Source organism: Petromyzon marinus, chromosome 48, assembly GCF_048934315.1.
Source record: "Petromyzon marinus isolate PM22_M1 ecotype Great Lakes invasive population chromosome 48, UKy_Petmar_22M1.pri1.0, whole genome shotgun sequence".
Classification (NCBI taxonomy): domain Eukaryota; kingdom Metazoa; phylum Chordata; class Hyperoartia; order Petromyzontiformes; family Petromyzontidae; genus Petromyzon; species Petromyzon marinus.
Genome location: NC_133714.1, coordinates 1,453,885 through 1,473,678, shown reverse-complemented (window position 1 = coordinate 1,473,678; position 19,794 = coordinate 1,453,885). Strand labels below are relative to the sequence as shown.

At 45.5% G+C, this 19,794-nt stretch overlaps 1 protein-coding gene across 2 annotated transcripts; it reads right to left on the bottom strand.

The window, feature by feature from the left end:
• Positions 1-2,777: 2,777 nt before the first annotated feature.
• LOC116952761 (uncharacterized) lies at positions 2,778-18,596 on the bottom strand. Of its 2 annotated transcripts, none has more exons than XR_012947073.1 (8): positions 18,361-18,596; positions 16,770-16,849; positions 14,285-14,498; positions 12,220-12,320; positions 10,451-10,610; positions 9,126-9,176; positions 8,242-8,361; positions 2,778-5,450 (listed from the first exon to the last, which is right to left on the bottom strand). XR_012947073.1 is itself a non-coding variant. In XM_032972384.2 (8 exons), the coding sequence occupies exons 1-7, from the start codon at positions 18,446-18,448 to the stop codon at positions 8,270-8,272; spliced, it is 792 nt and encodes a 263-aa protein (XP_032828275.1). In that variant the 5' UTR covers positions 18,449-18,592; the 3' UTR covers positions 2,778-5,450; positions 8,242-8,269. The 2 variants fall into 2 exon arrangements, 1 of the variants encoding a protein (XP_032828275.1); XM_032972384.2 differs by having other exon boundaries at positions 8,242-8,367; positions 18,361-18,592.
• Between the last annotated feature and the right edge of the window lie 1,198 nt (positions 18,597-19,794).

Genomic DNA, 19,794 nt, shown 5'->3' with positions numbered 1-19,794 from the left:
CGACTGGACATTAAATCTCATCCAAAGCTGTGGCCTCATCAATGGGTATCTCCAGGTTGCTTGACATTCCCCTTGTGTAGACAAATACAACTGGCAAACATTAATCTAGGAGGTCACGGGGCTGATGAATTTCGTGTTCTTTGACTTGACAGTTGAGATAATCACCCTACCCTGGTATTCCATTATTATTGACACAACCTGTAAAGGCCACCACATACGGTGAAGAGAAAATCAGTTTGAGTGCAACTTATGAGCGCGACCACGGATCGGCAAACCAAAATAACAAGAAGAGACATTTTTTAGTGATTCGATGACAAAAATAAAATCAACATTTCAAACGCCGCAATGCACGTGGTGAATACGAGACGATGGTCCTCAACAAATAACATCAGGGAGCAGTCCTCCTGAAAGAGCCGCACGGAGCTCCAGAGCCGCAGATTTTCCGACCCCCTGAGCGAGCCAGAGAACTCGCATAACCTAACCAGCTGCTGACGAATATTCCGAGTTGTTTTAGTTTCACATCTCAGGATGAGGGGGCACTTTGTCCAACACTTCGCCAACCAGACAACCAGCCTCAAGTGACCGGCCTTCTGCTCACCCCCCACAATAACAAACTCGCCATGTCACCCCACCGCCAGTCCGTGCTTTACCAGGGCCTCGTTTACCCGGTTCGGGAAAACATTTAAAATGACATCACCAATTGCGCAAGGCAATGCTCGTGCTCACGAGGACAAGGAATATCTCCATGCAGAGCTCACGGAAACATCACGTGTCGTGTCCCGTGTTAGAGGGTGGCCTCTTGAGGGTGAGTGACATCACGACAGCTCATTACAGAAACCCCTTTCAGTTACCACTTAAGGGGGGGCTATGCTGATCACGCAGGCCCTGCTGTACAAACCAACCAGCCTATGTAATGAAATGAAATGCGACTTTGATGTGATTTTTGGGTGCAGTCAATTGTGACCAGGTCCAGATCGTCAACTCACTGCGCCTGACGTGTCCACGTAGAGAGCCCACTGTGTCTCGCCACTTGTGGACGAGGCCCCCCCCTGTGCTGTGCGGGTCGAAGCGGTCATTTGACCATACCTCATCAGGGTGGTCAGCGTGTGTTTGGTGGAGAACAGGAGTCACATGCAGTAGAGCCTAGCATGGGCCAATGGATTGTACAGAGGTAGCCACACAGCCTCTAACGCCTGCTGTGCGTAGGTGTCACTCATCGAAGCACTGTCCAGGCTCAGTGCTACTTGTAGGTACGAGGGGATCGGGTGAACTCTGGCTGATTTGGTCAAAGAAACTTGGCTATGCAGTATTATACTTGACAATTTGGATTACTTGTGGGTGACCCTCAAAACCAACGTGGAATAGGCAAACAGTGTCTGTGACTAAATGCTTGACTGCTTTAGTCGACTGTATGGTATGTATGTATGCTGTTGCGCCACGGTGGCGAGATGTTAACTACCTCGCCTGGTATGCAGGAGGTCGTAGGTTCGACCCTGACCCGGATACCTGCTATATATTTGGAGTTTTCGCGTCTTTCATCATCATCATAATGGTCGCTATGAGATGTTAAATACCTCGCCTGGTATGCAAGAGGTTGTGGGTTCGATCTGACGCCTGCTGTATATTTGGAGTTCGCATGTTCTCCTCGTAGTTGCGTGGATATTTCTCCTGCTCCGTGTGCGGACCGTCATCCACAGGTTTCTCTCCACATTTAGAATCAACACGCGTTTAGAGCATTTAGCTGCGATACTTTTCCATATAATTGTCAGCTTCGTAGAGCTATAATTTGTGGCCGGGTTGCTTCTGAACAAGAGCCATATAGCTCAGTGGGCCTTACCTGGTCAAATAAAAAGTAGTTCAGTATTAACTTCTTTCGCATCTCGCACCGTACGTAGCCAACGGTGCTAACCGGAGGTGCGACTAGACTGCTTTTTCCGTCGACCTGTAAGAGATCCACCGCAGTTCACGACAGCCCACAGATTGTATGTGTCACTGCCTGGGCCAAGCCCCTGTGGCTGAAATAGTAAATAAATGACGGGCTTGCAGGAGCTGCTTGTGCGGCCCGTCGTGGACGAGCTCGGAGGTTGTCCGTGCAGAGCGCGAGGGGCATCTCCGTGGCGTCCAGAGCTCGTTCCAGGCGCCGCTTCTGTTCCACGAGCAGCTCCGTCTCCGACGTCCCCTGCGAGGCGTCCACCCACAACGCACGCGAACCTCTTGAGCGCCCGCCGCGTGCAGACGCCCGCTTCGCTGGCGCGCAGACGCTCGCGAACATTGTGTGTGCCTGCGCAGTCTGTTTCTCCTACAACGCGCTGGTAGTTGCGTTCCTGTCACCACGTTATGGAAATATCGCATAATAATAACAAAAATAAATATGTGTAATTTACTCCGCTCATTAGAAAAAAACACTCGTTCCACGCTGCAAAAGCCCGATGATTATTAAGCAGTCTCACGTGACGCGCCGTCTGTGCTAACAGCGCCGATTCAAATTAAGAACGAAATCTCGGTGTGTGCGTGTCTACCCGTGGTCCGTGCGTGAGTGTGCACGTGGTGTGTGCGTGAGTGACCACGTGGTCCGCGCGTGAGTGTGCACGTGGTGTGCGCGTGAGTGTGCACGTGGTCCGCATGACGAAGACAGCGTTGAATGCTCATCTCGTCACGTGGTACGTGTTAAACAATCGTCGGGCGCATGCAGAGTGGAACGAGATCGACGTTTACACGTAAATCGACGTCGTTCAGACGACCTCACTCATCAACACACAGACTTTAAGCAACTCCTGTAAGATGCTGGATACGTTTTTATTATTACAAACAAAAGCAAATTTCAGTGATAATCATAGGAAAACACAACCCTCAAATTGATTAAATGCCAAAAGATATAAAATGTTAGGCTTCATGGCGATAAGTTTCTGTTGTTAGGCTCCATTGTCGCATGCATATAATTCAGACGGATTCATGTAACTTTGATACCGATGATGTGGGTACACATTTGCAATCGTGTCGGTTGGCAATGTGAGATAGTATTAAAGCCACGAACGGGATTGTGGTAGGTGCATACGATGGCTCAATGAGGTCCCAGCATTTCGGCAGCAGTATCAAGTGACAAAACCATTGCAGTGTAAAAAAATAACATGGCAGAAAAAGACTTAAGAATGATGAAGTCATCGTGAAAATGGAGAGATCTTTTAACGTCACATGTACACCGTAGTGAACACGTGAAAGTGACTTCCTACTCCAGCGTTGATGCAGAGGTGATCGACTCTTTAAAGCCCTGAGCCAGTGCTGGATATCCCGCATCCCTATGACAGGGGCGCGTCGAACCAAAGGACAACCCGCGTTTGGATAGACAATTCTGTTGAAAATTAAATTAAAAAAATGCAATATAAGCAAAATCGGCATGTTAAAGATGTAGGTGCTGCAACATTAGTTGGAGCCTCAATAAAACCGTGCATTTATTCTATAGCGGTGTAACTCAAGCTGCACTATCGCTACAACATTATAGCAAGCGGCGTGAGAGCCAGTGGAAGAACCAATGGGGAATATATAGAGGAGGTAGCATGCAATGATTGGACTACTTCGAGCCTGTGTCTCTCCAGAGAGCCGAGGTGTGTGGGGTCGTGGTCCGAGTATCAAGATTCTCAGTCCGGTTCCTGCAGGGTGAAGAGTGTTTGTGGTGCAGCGTGCAGAGTGATAATGGTGCATGTTGTAGGCTGTTTGTGGTGCAGCGTGCAGGGTGATAATGGTGCAGCGTGTAGGGTGATCATTTTTGCAGCGAGTAGAATGTTCATTTTGCAGTATGTAGAATGTTCATGGTGCAGCGTGTAGAGTGTTCATGGTGCAGCGTGTAGAGTGTTCATGGTGCAGCGTGTAGAGTGTTCATGGTGCAGCGTGTAGAGTGTTCATGGTGCAGCGTGTAGAGTGTTCATGGTGCAGCGTGTAGAGTGTTCGTGGTGCAGTGTGTAGAGTGTTCATGGTGCAGCGTGTAGAGTGTTCATGGTGCAGCGTGTAGAGTGTTCATGGTGCAGCGTGTAGAGTGTTCATGGTGCAGCGTGTAGGGGAGAGGGGGAGTCTGGGATCTGCTGTGACACCGCGGGACAGGCGACAGAGAGCGAGGGGCTGGCAGAGTGTGGACTACAAGGCGATGAAGGCCACGCATTGGCCCGTGAGGCAACTTTAATGCTCGGGTACACTGCGGTACAACGGAGGTATAAAAATAAACAAATTCTAGATAGCAAAATAATAATATGTGTGTGGTGGCCATGTGGTGACTGTGCATAACTGACATGTGTGCTGCATAACTATAGTGTGTGTGTTCTTGGTTCTTTCGGTAAAGTCACATAGAAGGGAAACAATAAAATAATAAAAATATTAAACAATAAAATTCTCACGACGTTTCGACTGCAACACAAGCAATCATCATCAGGTGGCGGGTTTTTTTTTTACGTTAGCACCACGGAGAGCAATTTGGCAGTTATTCAGATGGACGAGTCCATCTACGTTCGGAAAAGAGGAGGGGGAGACGAAAATAATGGATGCGGTCTGAAAGCCACCGTAAGCGTGAACAATCAATTAAGACCCGAAATGGTTTATCAAATCCTTCCAATGATTGCTAAGCCAGAATCCATCTTCTCGGTTGAAATTGTTTCTGTGTTTGTATATGTGGATAGCCTCATGAACGAATCTCTCATGGTAGCCAGATGGCTTGCAAAGAACCTCTGTCTTGGAGAAGTCAATGTCACGTGAGCCTACTGAATAATAACAGTGATCTGCCACGGCCGAGGTGTTGGTCCTACCGTGTTTTAGGTCTGCTTTGTGTTCACGCATGCAGTCCGAGACATGTCTCGAGACATGTCTCGGACCGCATTCATGAACGAATCTCTCATGGTAGCCAGATGGCTTGCAAAGAACCTCTGTCTGACTACCATGAGAGATTCGTTCATGAGGCTATCCACATATACAAACACAGAAACAATTTCAACCGAGAAGATGAATTCTGGCTTAGCAATCATTGGAAGGATTTGATAAACCATTTCGGGTCTTAATTGATTGTTCACGCTTACGGTGGCTTTCAGCCCGCATCCATTATTTTCTTCTCCCCCCTCCTCTTTTCCGAACATAGATGGACTCGTCCATCTGAATAACTGCCAAATCGCTTTCCGTGGTGCTAACGTTGAAAAAAATAAAAACGCCACTTTTTTCAAAATTTCTTGCTGTGGTTTTCACACCTGATGATGATTGCTTGTGTTGCAGTTGAAACGTCGTGAGAATTTGATTGTTTTATATTTTTATAATTTCATTGTTTCCCTTCTACATGACTTTACCGAAAGAACCAAGAATATGAATCTCTGCAGTCACGAAAGCTTTAAATCAAAATGTATAGTGTGTGTGTGTGTTTACTTCAATACTGTATAAACCAATGCCTTTTTCAACTCGTGCGTGCGTTCCATCATTCCCTGCAAAATAGAACACGCATCCCGTTAACATTCAATACCTCACAGCTCAACGTAATATCTCTCTTCAAAGTAGCTTCAGGAGCATATTGATTTTTTTGGGCTTCAAGGTGATGTTCTGAATTGAGCAGATAGTGGTTGGCTCGATGTATGGGGCCGGATATTTGACATCTTGGAGACGGAATTTATGTGCAAAAGTCTCACAGAACACTTCTGCTTCATCCCATGCTCACTTTGCCCTCTTCTTCACTTCCAAAACGAATGCCATTCGTTCCTCTTTCCCTGTTTCCCCATCCCCCACTCAGCCCCTTCCGTCCCTCAGTCCCCCACCAGCTCCCCACTCCGCCTGCCCTCAGCGACTTCCCCACGTGAGTGTGGAGGAACTTCTCTGTTGCCATCTCCAAAGTCCATCTCACCACCTGACCCCTTGACCCTATCCCTGCTTCCCTTCTTCCCTCCGTCCTTCCCTCCTTACTCTCCCTTTTCAATTCCTCTCTATCCTCCGGTGCCTTGAAATTTGGCCATCATCACCCTTCTCGTTAATATTCCCTCCCTCGATGCCAACCACATCTCCAACTATCGTCCCATTTGCCCACTTCCCTCCCTCTCCAAAGTTATTGAGCGTCTCGTCCCCTCCCGCCTCAACAACTCCATCGGCACCCGCTCCCTCTACCCACTCCGCCAGGCTGGTTTTCGCCCCCCGCTCCACTCCACAGAAAGCGCCCTCGTTACCATCCAGAACCCCCCCACCACCAACTCGGCCCACTCACGTCTCTGCCCAGTCCCCGTTCTCCTCGACCTCGGCTTTGTGAACTGTCGATCGTCCCACTCTTCCCTCGACTCTCTCTCATCTCGCCATTTCCGGCCCTGCTTTATCCTGGCTCCAATCGTATCTCTCTCTACGCTCATCCTCGGTCTCCCTCAATCACTCGGCACTCAGGGCCGGATTAAGGCACGGGGCTTTAGGGGCTGCAGCCCAGGGGCCTCCGCCAGCTGGAGGGCCTCCAGAGATTAAGTGAAAAGTTATTTCACTTGTGAATGCTGAATTTTATTTGTTGTTAGCCTTGTAAAAATATATTTTATTTTTCTTTAGCTTTGTTTTCCTTTTGAAAATATTACTGGGGGCCTCACAGGACCTGTAGCCCAGGGGCCTACAACATCTTAATCCGGTCCTGCCTGCAGGAGCTCGGTGGCCAGCTGAGTCTGTTGTTTGGTTACCTAGCCAGTCTTCATGATGGACATTGAGGTCTCACACCAGCATGATGGAATATGCATCAAACTCTGTTATTTTTGACAGGGTTTCAGTTTTCAGGTCGTCAAATATGTCATTGTTTTCACTGGGTGGTCTGTACACAGCTCCTATGAGTAGCTTCTGGGAACGTAGAGTCACTATGAGTCGCATAAGTTCCATGTCTGTTGGATCTCATTGGTAGTCATGATGGATGGCAATTCCTTGTAGGCAGTACACTGCAATGCCCCCTCCAGTTGAGGCAGCTCGATCTCTTCAGCAGCACGTGGTGTAACTGGTTATTGCAATGCAGTCCACTCCGTCTTGAACCGTTTGGTCCAGGAATATTTCCATAAACGATGACAATTGTGGGTTATTTATCCTTGCACAAGTAAGCGAGTTCTCTGATGTTGGATCTCAGGCTACGGATGTTGGCCTCTTATGATTCGCAGTTCCTTGTCTCGTAGTCGGTAGGCAGGTGTATGTCGTTTCCATTTTAATCCGTCCTTTCGAGGACTGGCTTTGTGTCTCGTCGTAATTGAGTTGGGTTCAAGGGTCGCTGGCCCTTGACCACAGGCACATTGACCAGCGTGGTGGAGGTATAACGCGAAGCATGACCTCATCTGAAAGCATCCCAAGACTGGTAACAGATCGTGCTCAGGCATGAGCTCCTCGGTAAAGGGTGGGGTGACCAGCTTTTCTGTTATACCCACTTCTTCTTCTTCTTTCGTATGGCATTGTTGGAGATTGCAACAGATTACAAATTGATGTCGAGATTTTATATTCATTAAATATTTATATCCATTCGACTGCTTCAGGAGTAGCCAAGTCGATTTGTTTCAGATCACCGTTATACCCACAAAAATGAAGTTACGTAAACTACCCTGATTAAACTACCCTAACCCTAATATCGAAATGCCCCCCACTATAAAAAATAGAATAATAACTGCGTTAATTTTTTTCTATGTTCCAGTAATATGAATGATTTTGTACGACCGGTATTTAGAGAGAGATGTGAATGCGTTTCGTCATCACGTGTGGTAGGGCTGGGTGGTGCTGAGTGGTCCGCGGGCCGATAAGGTTTGACAAACACCACCCTAAGCTCATGAATTGTCGGTCTCAAATTGAGGCACCAGTTTTAATCCTCCGTACCCGTTATGTTGAAGCTGCCACCTTGGATGTATCAGTCCGTGCAACATGCTTAGCTGTCATCGCACCCATGACGTCATCTGAACTTTACATTTCACACTGCCATCAATTATTGACATCCACACTCTGCCTTTATGCACACGGAATGCATAATTATATTGCAATAGGGGTTGTGTGATCGTGAGTTTGTTAACTTTTTAAATTAATGGTGGTGGGTCAAAAAAGTCAAAGAATGTATTCAATTTTAAACATTCTGTTATTGGATCTCTGTGACGTAGGATTACAATTGTACATTTAAATGTTGTTTGTCTTCTCAGAGTATATAAAAAAAAATATAATCCGGACACTTGGAAATGCACATCAAGACACATTTATGGACACACATACCGAGCAGCACAGTAGGTAATCTTTGCTGACCTTGTAATGCAGATGTTGCTGCAGCCAGTTAACCCGACTGGACTAGAATGTAGAGGAAGATGATGAATGGAGCAATGCAGCCAGGGTGGAGTTTAAGAGCACCGCATGCCATTTCAGTGCCTACGACTACACATCCATAATTGAGAAACATATATGGTTTGCATAGTACATTGAGAGTGCAAATACTGATATCAAATGCCTCCTGCGGAGGCCTACCTTGGCCAAGAGTTGATACTTTAATGACAATTGGCAAGTTGGCTTGACAGCCCCAAAATATCGTCCTTGGCCCTTTACAGCATCAGAAGAATGGTACTGGCAGTCCCTGGCTTACAAAGGGGTTCCGTTCCTGAGACTCATTCATCAGTTGAATGGTTCGAAATTCGGAACACAACAATGTACTGTATTTAAATGTTCATATGGTCGGTGATATATTAATGTGTCACGGCTTAACAAAAATGGAAGCATTGCTAAAGTCATGAATAAAAAATAGTGCACATTTGCATGGAATACTGTGATAAATATGGAATCCATAGAGAGACCTGAATCTGTAAGTATGTATCAAGAACCTCCAGGGCACTGCTTCGAGGTTTTTGACTGCAATGTAACTTTCGACCCTGAGAAGGATTCTTTACAAATCTGTCTGTCGCCTGATGAAGCTAGTTGTAATGACTGGCGTAACGTCACGTTACTCGCATAGTAAATGTTGTGGATTTGCTCTCCAACACACCGGTGTGCTGTACCAATAACGAATTGGCATGTTCGGTTTACGTGACAAACCTTACTAATTGGCTGTGTCGGGTGGTGGCGGGTTTAACGACACACTTATATTTATGCGATCTAACTCAAAAATAGCTCTACTATGATTCGGTTTTATTTTCTCTTACCGCAACCGCTGTTTTTTTTGTTGGAAGGAGTGGGATCAGGTCCCGCCACATCTGCACACACACATAGAAGCACACACGCACGCACAAACACGCCAACGACAAAGATCCCCCGTGTAGCCTTAACAGACTGTCGGGGCAAGTGCTGTTAACGAGCACCTATGAAGGCCGGCACGGCACACGAGGGGGTGGGTGGCCAAAACCACGCCCGGCCGCCTTTGCCTCACCAAAGGCGATGTTTACACATCGCACCAGATAGTACTCATTTGAGGCTGAGTCGACCTAGAGGAGGCCCAGGACCCATTCATATAATAGTCACTGGGGTTGGTCGTGAGTGGGTATTGAACTCAGGTCACCGGTTTGGTAGCGCAGCGCGCTAATCGTTGCTCTACCGCTCCACACACGCACATACACTCACTTTCACACAAAGACAAAGATCCCCCGTATAGCTATAACAGACTGTAGGGGTAAGTGCTGTTTGCGAGCATCTATGAAGGCCGCAACGGTACACGAGGGGGTGGGTGGCCAGCACAAATTCTAACGAAAGCTCGTTCGTAAGTGCGGATGTTCTTAAGTTGGACGTTCGTAATTCGATGACTGCCTGTACGTATCCGTGCCTCCACACACAGAGCTACGAGCCCAGAGTTTATAGACGCCATTGGTCTACTTGAGGCTCATCTGCCTTTAGTAATACATAGGTTACCCAGTATCTCACGATGATGCTGTGGGTACCATTAGTCTTCGAGGGGCTTATCTGCCTTCAGTATTCAGAAACTTACCCAGGGTCCTGCTGCCCTGTTTTGGCTGCCATTGGTTTGCGTGATGCTCAATCTGCCTTCAGGTATAGCACCACACCAGAATATTAAGCACAATATCGTATATCTAAATGACATGAATTGATTACGTTTCTGGAAGACCTTCGCCACTCTGCTACAGTTTGGTCCACTCCCTTCACTCCCTCTCTTTGTGCCCTCATTAGACGACAACACAGAACTTACTTACACGTGCACATAACTTTAAATGTGTTGCTTCATTATTTATCGAATGCTGGACACCTGCAATGCTGAAAATGCTCTCCCCTCCGCCCTGTTTCGTCTGGCTTTGAGACTTCTTGACTGCACCCACGTTGTGAATGGGGGAGACACAGATGGCCGGTGGGACGTACCGCTGACTACATCGTGGTATCACGCTGCAATGCTGGTTTTACTACTGCAGTTGTTTGCTAACGGTGCTCGCTCGCTGCTCAAGTCTACGGAGCCGATAAAGGGGTGTGTTTGGTGTGATGTGTGATATCGTGGGAATGGTGGAGATGTGCTTTAATACCATACCGATTGGGCACACTAAATTCCATCCGCAAATATACAGATCTGGATTCTTGTAAGTCATGTTTAGCTTGGTTGGATTTTCTTCATTGTCACAATATCTGCTCACGGATGGTTGTAACATAGTATTGCACAATAGTTTTAGTTTAAAACTTGGCAATGCAACCTGCAAAATAAAATGTTAGGAACGTTACTCACAATTGTGCAATGATAAAAATGCATTTGCCACTTTGTGAATGCAGATAACCTCATGCATTGATAATAAAACAAAATCAATTAGGGTAAGATTAATAATAAATAAATAAACACTGCGCGACAAAGTAGACATTGAGTAGTGATTTTCCTGATTAAAATGAACATTTCGGGAACACAAATTAATCCGTAAAATAATATTTAACTTTTATATTTACATTAAATAGCAACAACAAAGCCAGTGTGCACAACCCTTAAACAAGTATGCATGTATATTGAACTTCTTACGTAGCCAACCGTGCTAATCGGAGGTGCAGAACCCTTTTGAGTGAGCACGACTGAGATCACACAGTATGCTTGCTGTACAACTGCAACAATTAATCTAGATTGTTTTTAAACAGCCTGTACTATAATGCGTGTCCGCACACTCAGCATCCAACACCAACATTCACGAATTACACTCAAAGACTCCGTTTGTGAAGAGAAATGCAAAGGTGCAGAAATGCAGCGATGAGCATCGCGGCAGCAATTTGAGGTCGCAATTTGTACACTGATCTCGATTGTCTAATTACAGAACCCTGCCCTCCGGTTGGGGCCACAGTGGGGTAAACACTCACCAGCCACTTCTTACATAGATCCCACGTGGCTGCCATTAACTGCCAGGCTGCGTAATGCCATTGTGGGGTTTCCCCCCCTAAAATGTAAGTTCTGGCCAAAAAACAAAAATCATTCCATGTTAACAGAGGCCTTGAATTAAAGGTTTCCACTACAAAAGGTTCAGAGTGTGGGAACTTCCACGATGGCATATATTTGCCCATTTGATGATGTTAAATTATTCACTCTTCGTTCCACGGATAGCACCCAATCCTAAAGCAGAAGTGGCGGTGCAGCGGAGACACCAAAGCGCCGTGTGTAGTTATACTGCGGCTGTGTATGTCAGTGCAGCTGCATTCACAATGCAGAAGCTGCGCAATGGGGTTCAAGCGGGTTACAATCTGTCCGCGCATTTCTGCCGGAGCAGACCATATTTTATGAGCTCATAGCAGGCAAAAGATTTATCTTAGAAGGTCTTGGTGTGTGGGGTTGCACCGCAAATCGTGTGGAATGACTGCACCTCCCCTCCCCCCATACCGAATTGTGTGGGTGTTCTTTCGTGTTTTTGCATGCAGAAATGCAGAACATGGATTTCCAAGCAATGTCCGCTTTTCTCGAGCAGCAGACATTGCAGCTCATACCGCCGTGGGGAATTCAACCGCGCGGAGGAAATGTTTTCTTCCCCAGGTTTTGGATGAATTGGGAGAACTATTCCACTGATATGTTCACAAACCCAGCAGCCACTTTTCAGCTGAATCGTCGCTTCTCCCGTCTCAAAGTCATCCACAGCTTTCTACCGCTCGTATAGACAGCGGAGGAACGATTAAGTGGTGGAATTTTTTTGATCAGCTTGAAAAAACGAGTGCTGCAGTTGTAATAGTTTAGAATCTTGTCTTGGTATTGTTGTGGATTGAAGAAGGATGGGAGGCATTTGGTAGTGATATACATTGATTGAAAATGTATTGCCATTCATACAGTACGATACTCACGTGAAAATGCCACGACATTTTTTCTTCACCGTGACACACGTGCAAGTGGTAGTCACAGTGTACATTGCGTGGATTACTCATCAGCGGTGTTGTGGAGAGAACTGGAGATTAAAAAAGAATCGATGTTAAAACATTGCAAAATACCACATTGAATGCAACTTCCATGTTTTTTTGCCTTCAAATTATTTTTGACAAGTTCCTTAAAAAAATAATAGCAGCACATTTTTGCACTGCAGCACCCGATAACCAGTACCAAATCGATAACCAGTACCAAATCTATAACCAGTACCAAATCGATAACCAGTACCAAATCGATAACCAGTACCAAATCGAGCAGAACTTGCCACGTGAGAGGTCCCAGCGAGACGAGCGCAACTCGACTCGTCAGTTGCCCAACCCCCCCGCAGCCTTCTTAGGAGAGTACGGCATGCATGCATGATTCCGACCCTGATTCTAAGGCGGTAAGGTGCCGAGATGTCAGCTACCTCGCCTGCTATACAGGAGGTCGTGGGTTCAATCCCGACCCTGACGCCTGCTGCTGTATATTTGGAGTTTGCATGTTCTCCCCGTGATCGCGAGGAATTTTCTCCGAGTCCTCCGGTTTTTCCTTCCACATTTAGAAACGTGCGTTTAGAGAATTTGGCTGCTATAAAATGTCCACGTAATTAATCCACTTCGTTCAGCTATCATTTGTGGCCAGGTCGCTCTTGAAAAAGAGCTAGATAGCTCAGTGGGCCTTACCTGGTAAAAAAAATAATCATATTTTTTTAAAATTTATACCATGCAGCAGACAATGATTGAAGGGCTCAGTTAGATCTTCGCTAGGCTAATGGTGTATCACTACCCCGCATCTTGTACCCAATCCATATTAAGCTGCATTTTTTTTAAATCTGCGGAACATCCTTACATTTGACAACAACAACAAACCCGTAACACATTTGACAATGCCACTGTGTGGCCTTAAAAGGAATATGTAGAATAGACACCGTTTCAAGCAATGGCCCTTCCTCATGGTACATTTCTTGAAACATCGCCCGTTATATATGTTTTCCTTTTAGTTAAGGCCACAGTGCCATTGATGAATGTGTTGAGTTTTGTTTGGTTAAATTGTGCAGTGGTAAGGCCCACTGAGCTATACAGATATTTTTCATGAGCGATCTGGCCACAAATGATAGCTCAACGAAGTGGCTTATCACGTGAAAATGTATCAGCTAAATACTCTGAAAGCTTGTTTCTAAATATTGAAGGAAAAACCGGAGGACCCGGAAAAAAATCCACGCGACCTCGGGGAGAACATGCAAACTCCAAATAAACAGGCGTCAGGGTCGGAATCGAACAAACGACCTCCTGCATACCAGGCGAGGCAGTTAACATCTCACCACGGTGAGGCTTGTGACTGGGCCGACACCTTAAACTAAACAACACTTCATACACACGGTGTAATCACTTGCATCAGTGTTGGTGCGGTGCTGAAACGCAGGTTTATCTGCTACATTTGTAGTTCTGATTGTACAGCCACCACTGCAATTGTACGCGTCGTGACAGGTACCGCAATATCCGACCATGTGCTCACCGAGAGCTGCATTGGTTTCCGATTGCTGAACGAATAACATTTAAGGTCACACTCATTACACAGAGTGCTTGCCATAAATTAAACGCAATACCTTGCTGAGCTCATTAACCATCACGCAAACTCCGGTCATCCTTGCAGCAGCTTTTGGCTAAACATCGAACAAAGATGACAATTTAATCGTGCACTTTCAGATGCACTTCTGCGGCCGTCTGGAACGCTCTTCTTTCCGATATTATGAAGCCACTGGAACTAGAACTGCTTTTTGTGTTTAGTTTGTTGTCCTTCCCCCGCACCTCCGATGAGCACGGATGTCTACGTACAGTGCGAAGGAAGTTCAATATACATATACATACGTAAAGTAATGTATAGAATCCACCCCTTTTAAAGGTCTGTACTTTTAACGTGTTGGCTTTGAATTGGTGCCAATGACAAAAAGTGCAAGTAACAATTGACAATTCTTGTGAACTTAAAATGCCATGTAAATTGACTTACCAAACATAACTGCATAATTCAGTTCAGAATCTTCTAATCGTTTGCCACAATCCAATTTATATCTAAAAGAGTCCAGGCTCTCTGGATTTTGTTCCATTTTAATGATTGAGTTTCCATCTGCAGCACCAGGGTCACAAGTCATCTGAACATCCTTGATCATTTGTGTTCTTTGACTTCCACGACAAAGGATTGATGGATTCACAGGGATGCCAATCTGAAAGAAGTAAACATACAGACACACAGTAGACTACTTTTACACACGCACATTTGTACATTTTGAGAGGGCACTACTGAGATTACATTGAATTTTAAATGTAAAACTCTCCGTTGTGTAGAGTTGATCGAGAGATCTTACTTGCTCTCCGCATTTGTGGTGAACATGCAAACAAAACATAATCTGATAATATATGCATTGTCTAAAACAATAATGTAACTATAATGTTACATGCATTGTCTTTTGGGGTTGCCTGGTGTGACACTGGTGGTGAGACTAGGCCATTAAGATGGCTGCTGCTCTCTCTGGTGTAGGCCAATCAGTTTAATCGACAATGCACAGATTATAATTATATTATATTAATATTATAATTATATTAATATTATATTCTTAGCTGTTTCAGTAAAGTCACGTTGAAGCGAAAAAATAAAATAATAAAATATATATAAAATAATACTAATTTTCACGACGTTTCGACCATAACACAAACGGTCGTCATCAGGCGTGCCGGTTTGCATTAATTTATTTATTTTTAGACGGTGTGCCTATTTATTTATTTAAAAAACTGCGGCGCCACGCGCAGCGATTTGGAAGTTTATTTAGAAGGACTAGTCCAACTTTGTTCTGAAAAGAGGAGGGGGGAGTCGAAAAATATGGCAAGCTACCTTTTTTGGATGTCCTAATAAAAAAGAGACCTGATGGTTCAATGAGCCACTCTGTCTACAGGAAAACTACCCATATGGATGCTTATCTGAAACCGGATTCCCATCACCATCCATCACAGAAGAATTATCTCATCAAGACTCTGTCCCATAGAGCCCAATGCATATCCGATCAGGAACACATAGGCAGTGAACTCAAGCACGTACACCAAGCTCTTAAGGCTAATGGTTACTCCGACTATACAATCCGAAAAGCTATCACTCAAACCATGAAGGACCCTCCTTGAGGAGCCTTTCAAAACCATCACTTTACCCTACATTGCGGGGATCACAATAAAGATCTCCAAAATCTTGAATAAACACAAGATCCAGGTCCGTTTCAACACATTACATAAAATCCGTGATCTGGTTCCGTTTGTAAAAGATGTGATTCCGGACATACAGTACCCTGGTGTCTACAAACTAAGTTGCCTCTGTGGTAGTAGTTACATTGGAGAAACCAAACGCCATGTCTCGGACCGCATTCGTGAACACAAAGCAGACCTTAAACACGGTAGGACCAACACCTCGGCCGTGGCAGATCATTGTTATAATTCAGTAGGCTCACATGACATTGACTTTTCCAAGACAGAGGTTCTTTGTAAGCCATCTGGCTACCATGAGAGATTCGTTCATGAGGCTATCCACATATACAAACACAGAGACAATTTCAACCGAGAAGATGGATTCTGGCTTAGCAATCATTGGAAAGATTTGATAAACCATTTCAGGTCTTAATTGATTGTTCACGCTTACGGTGGCTTTCAGACAGCATACATTAATTTTTTTCGTCTCCCCCCTCCTCTTTTCAGAACATAGATGGACTAGTCCTTCTAAATAAACTGCCAAATCGCTGCGCGTGGCGCTGACGTTTTTTTATAAGTAAATGAATACACTTTTTAAAAAATAAATAAATTAATGCAAATCGACACACCTGATGACGAACGTTTGTGTTAAGGTCGAAACGTCGTAAGAATTTTTATTGTTTTACATATTTTATTATTTTATTGTTTCCCTTCAACGTGACTTTACCGAAAGAGCTAAGAATATGAATTACTGCAGTCACGAAAGCTTTAAATCAAAATTTATATTAATATTATAATTATATTAATATAATAATTATATTATTATATTAATAATATTATAATTATATTATTATATTAACATTATAATTATATTATTTTAATTAATATTACAATTATAATCAGAGCGTGATTGTTTGCATGTTCACCACAAGCACTGCTTGAGCTTAGTGCGAACTTGATTCATTGCAGAAGGTTTCTATCTGTTGTTTGAACATCTTAACACAACTCCTGTTCCATTGCCAGGTAAGGGCAAAACCTGTTCTTATTTTAGTCACAACGTCTCATGCTGTTCGGTGCACGAGACAGCGAAGTTAGTGCTCAGTCGGTGTTAGTGGCCGACGTTCGTGACGGCTCGCTGCTATCATCCCTGTCGCTCTAGCACCCCCCCAGCCCTGGACCGTTCCCGTTCCGTTGTGATGTGCACCGATGCCCACTTTATTGAGGGACGATACTGACACGTAAAATAAACATCGATCGATGCTTACCCTTGCCTTGAAGACTTGGTGTTCGGCGAACCGTATGTCCAAGGCGCATGTGTAGTTGCTGCTGGGTACTTGAGCAAACGCTGTGAGACAAAACACCGCACACGTGTTGCGTTGGTATCAAACGAAGGGAACACAAAAACACCACGTGTTTCTCCTTTGTTAAACAAACTGTCAGGCCTCGTGACGTTTGGTGACGGGGCGGCAAGAACACACGGAGGTCTCTCTGAGTGAGGAGAAGTATCGCAGCAGCGGCTGTTTGCACGAGAAGCGACGGCAGAGGGGACTTTGGAGCGAGTTAGCAATCCCAGCAGCTGGTTGGGCAGCATTGGGGAGTTGGTTCCCATCACGTGGTTGGGCAGCATGGGGGAGTTGGGTCCCATCACGTGGTTAGGCAGCATTGGGGAGTTGGGTCCCATCACGTGGTTAGGCAGCATTGGGGAGTTGGGTCCCATCACGTGGTTAGGCAGCAATGGGGAGTTGGGTCCCATCACGTGGTTAGGCAGCAATGGGGAGTTGGGTCCCATCACGTGGTTAGGCAGCATTGGGGAGTTGGGTCCCATCACGTGGTTAGGCAGTATTGGGGAGTTGGGTCCCATCACGTGGTTGGGTAGCAATGGGGAGTTTGGTCCCATCACGTGGTTAGGCAGCATTGGGGAGTTGGGTCCCATCACGTGGTTGGGCAGCAATGGGGAGTTGGGTCCCATCACGTGGTTGGGCAGCATGGGGGAGTTGGGTCCCATCACGTGGTTGGGCAGCATTGGGGAGTTGGGTCCCATCACGTGGTTGGGCAGCATTTCAAAGAAGAAGAGTAGGAGCCATTGTTGTTTGTTTTTGTCTTTGACCAAACAAGTTCGGACAGCCGCATCACAAGCCCAGCTACTTGTACACAAACACAGCAGCGGGTATACGGCAGACGACAACACCACACACAATCTGACTTAAACAAAATAGGTGATGGAATAAACTGCGTCGTATTTAGATTCCCGCCCACTTTAGTTATTCTTCAACAATACAGTTCGACTGTTGTACATTTTGTTGTCACCAAGACATTCCATAGTCACCCATTCCACGCCACATTTAATACATTTTCTTTACGTTCAATAATGTTTAGGATTCACGGGTTTTATTTGTAACGGCTCTCTGCAAGGGGGAAGCCAAAAAGCAGCATGCAACTCCAGTGCCGCGACGTTGACCCACCCCTGGGTGAGATTCACAAAGCTGTCAACCCCTCTCAGTGCCCTACCTTGTTACAGACCAGTTCACACCTTATTGGTCACCCCGTGCCCCCTAGATATCTCAACGTGCAACCTACAGAGTTCCATCACGAGGGAGAAACACAAATATGCAGCAAAATAGTTTTTTGCCCGTATTGAAACGGCTGTACGCCGTATGGACCTGAAAACTCAATTTCCCTCTATAAGAGCACGGGTAAACCGTACGGGTTGACAGGTTTGGATTCACACAACACTAAAGGCCTCCCCTTAGTGTTGTGCAATACAACTCCCCCGGCTGGTGTTCAACTCCCCCGGCTGGTGTTCAACTCTCCCGGCTGGTGTTCAACTCCCCATGTGCCACCGCGGTCCTCACTCACCTGGCGCAATTGCAGGCAACAGGAGCAGCAGCAGAAGCAGCAGCCACGGGGTGCTGCTGCAGAGCGCCGTGCTCGCAAGGCTGGACATGGCTTTCAGCAAAGTTTAGACAGTTAAGTGCGCGTGTACGCTGAAGCTCGTTCGCACCGTGCGTAGCCAATCGTGATAATCGGGAAGTGCCGCGGGCTGGGGAAGTACAACAAACTAAACACGAGAAAAGCGATTCAAAAGAAAAAAAAACATTTTCAGTTCGAACGAACTGCCACCACAACTTCGCGTGGATGACAAGTCGTTCATCTACATCGCCCCCGTGCGTTGTCGGGATATATTTTTTCTGCTCACAACATTTCCGAGGTGATGTCACACGCATTCCCAAAAGTGAACCGACCGTTACCACTTATCGGTAGATGTTTTTTTTATATATATAAAAAAAAAATCTCCGAAGACCAACGGAGATTTTAAAATGAAGGTGGTCTGGGATTGTGGCTTTCGCGAGGCATGGGATCCGACTCAAGGCTCTCTCAACTGTCTTAACGGAGGTGGTGGTGGTGGTGGTGAAAAGAGACGAAGTTGTCCTCTCAAACAAGGCTTCTTCTTGATAATAGGTTTTTACCCTTTTTTTTGGCAACAAAACAGGTGTTAAGATGTTAAAACACCAAACTTAAACCTTTAACAAGGAATCATGTCTGCATTAACCACAATGCTTGTGGTCAGAATACAAACAAAAAAATTACTCTGATAATATATGCATTGCTGTATCACGTGATACAGCAATTTTGCTGTGACGGTTTCCACCTGAAGATGGAAGCTTGTGTTGCCTCCGAAACGTCGCGATTTAATTTAGTTGTTTTCATTTATTTTATTTTACCTTGCAGTCACGAAAGCTTCAAATCTAGAATATATGCATTGTCGTTGAAATTGATTGGTCCTTACCAGAGACAGCTTTCTTTTGAGCCTCGTCTCAAACGGTGTTAGATCAGAGGACGCCAAAAGGCGAACAGCCCAAAAAAAGGGGAAAAACCTATTATCATATTTTGGTTCTGGCAAAGGAGGTCCCATAATGTAGATCAGGGGTGGGGAACCTTTTTTCTGCCAAGGGCCATTTGGATATTTATAACATCAAAATAATCAACCTTAAAATTAGCCTGTTATATTTGGTCAAACATTTAATTAACTCACCCCTAATGTGATGGCTGGAACTGTTTCTCTTTGGCGAGGCGTGTGATGTTAGCTGGTATTGATGATGTTGCTACTCGCAACTGCTTTTCCAGGTTTGCTCCTAGATTTATTGAATTCCGAGTCCCGCCTGCGGTTGCCTTGGCAGGGCCAGAGACCAAATGATTTTTCGGGCCTCATACGGCCCGCGGGCCGGACGTTCCCCACCCCTGATGTAGATGCTCACCCCGAGCTCTCATTACTCTGATAGTGCTTCTCTT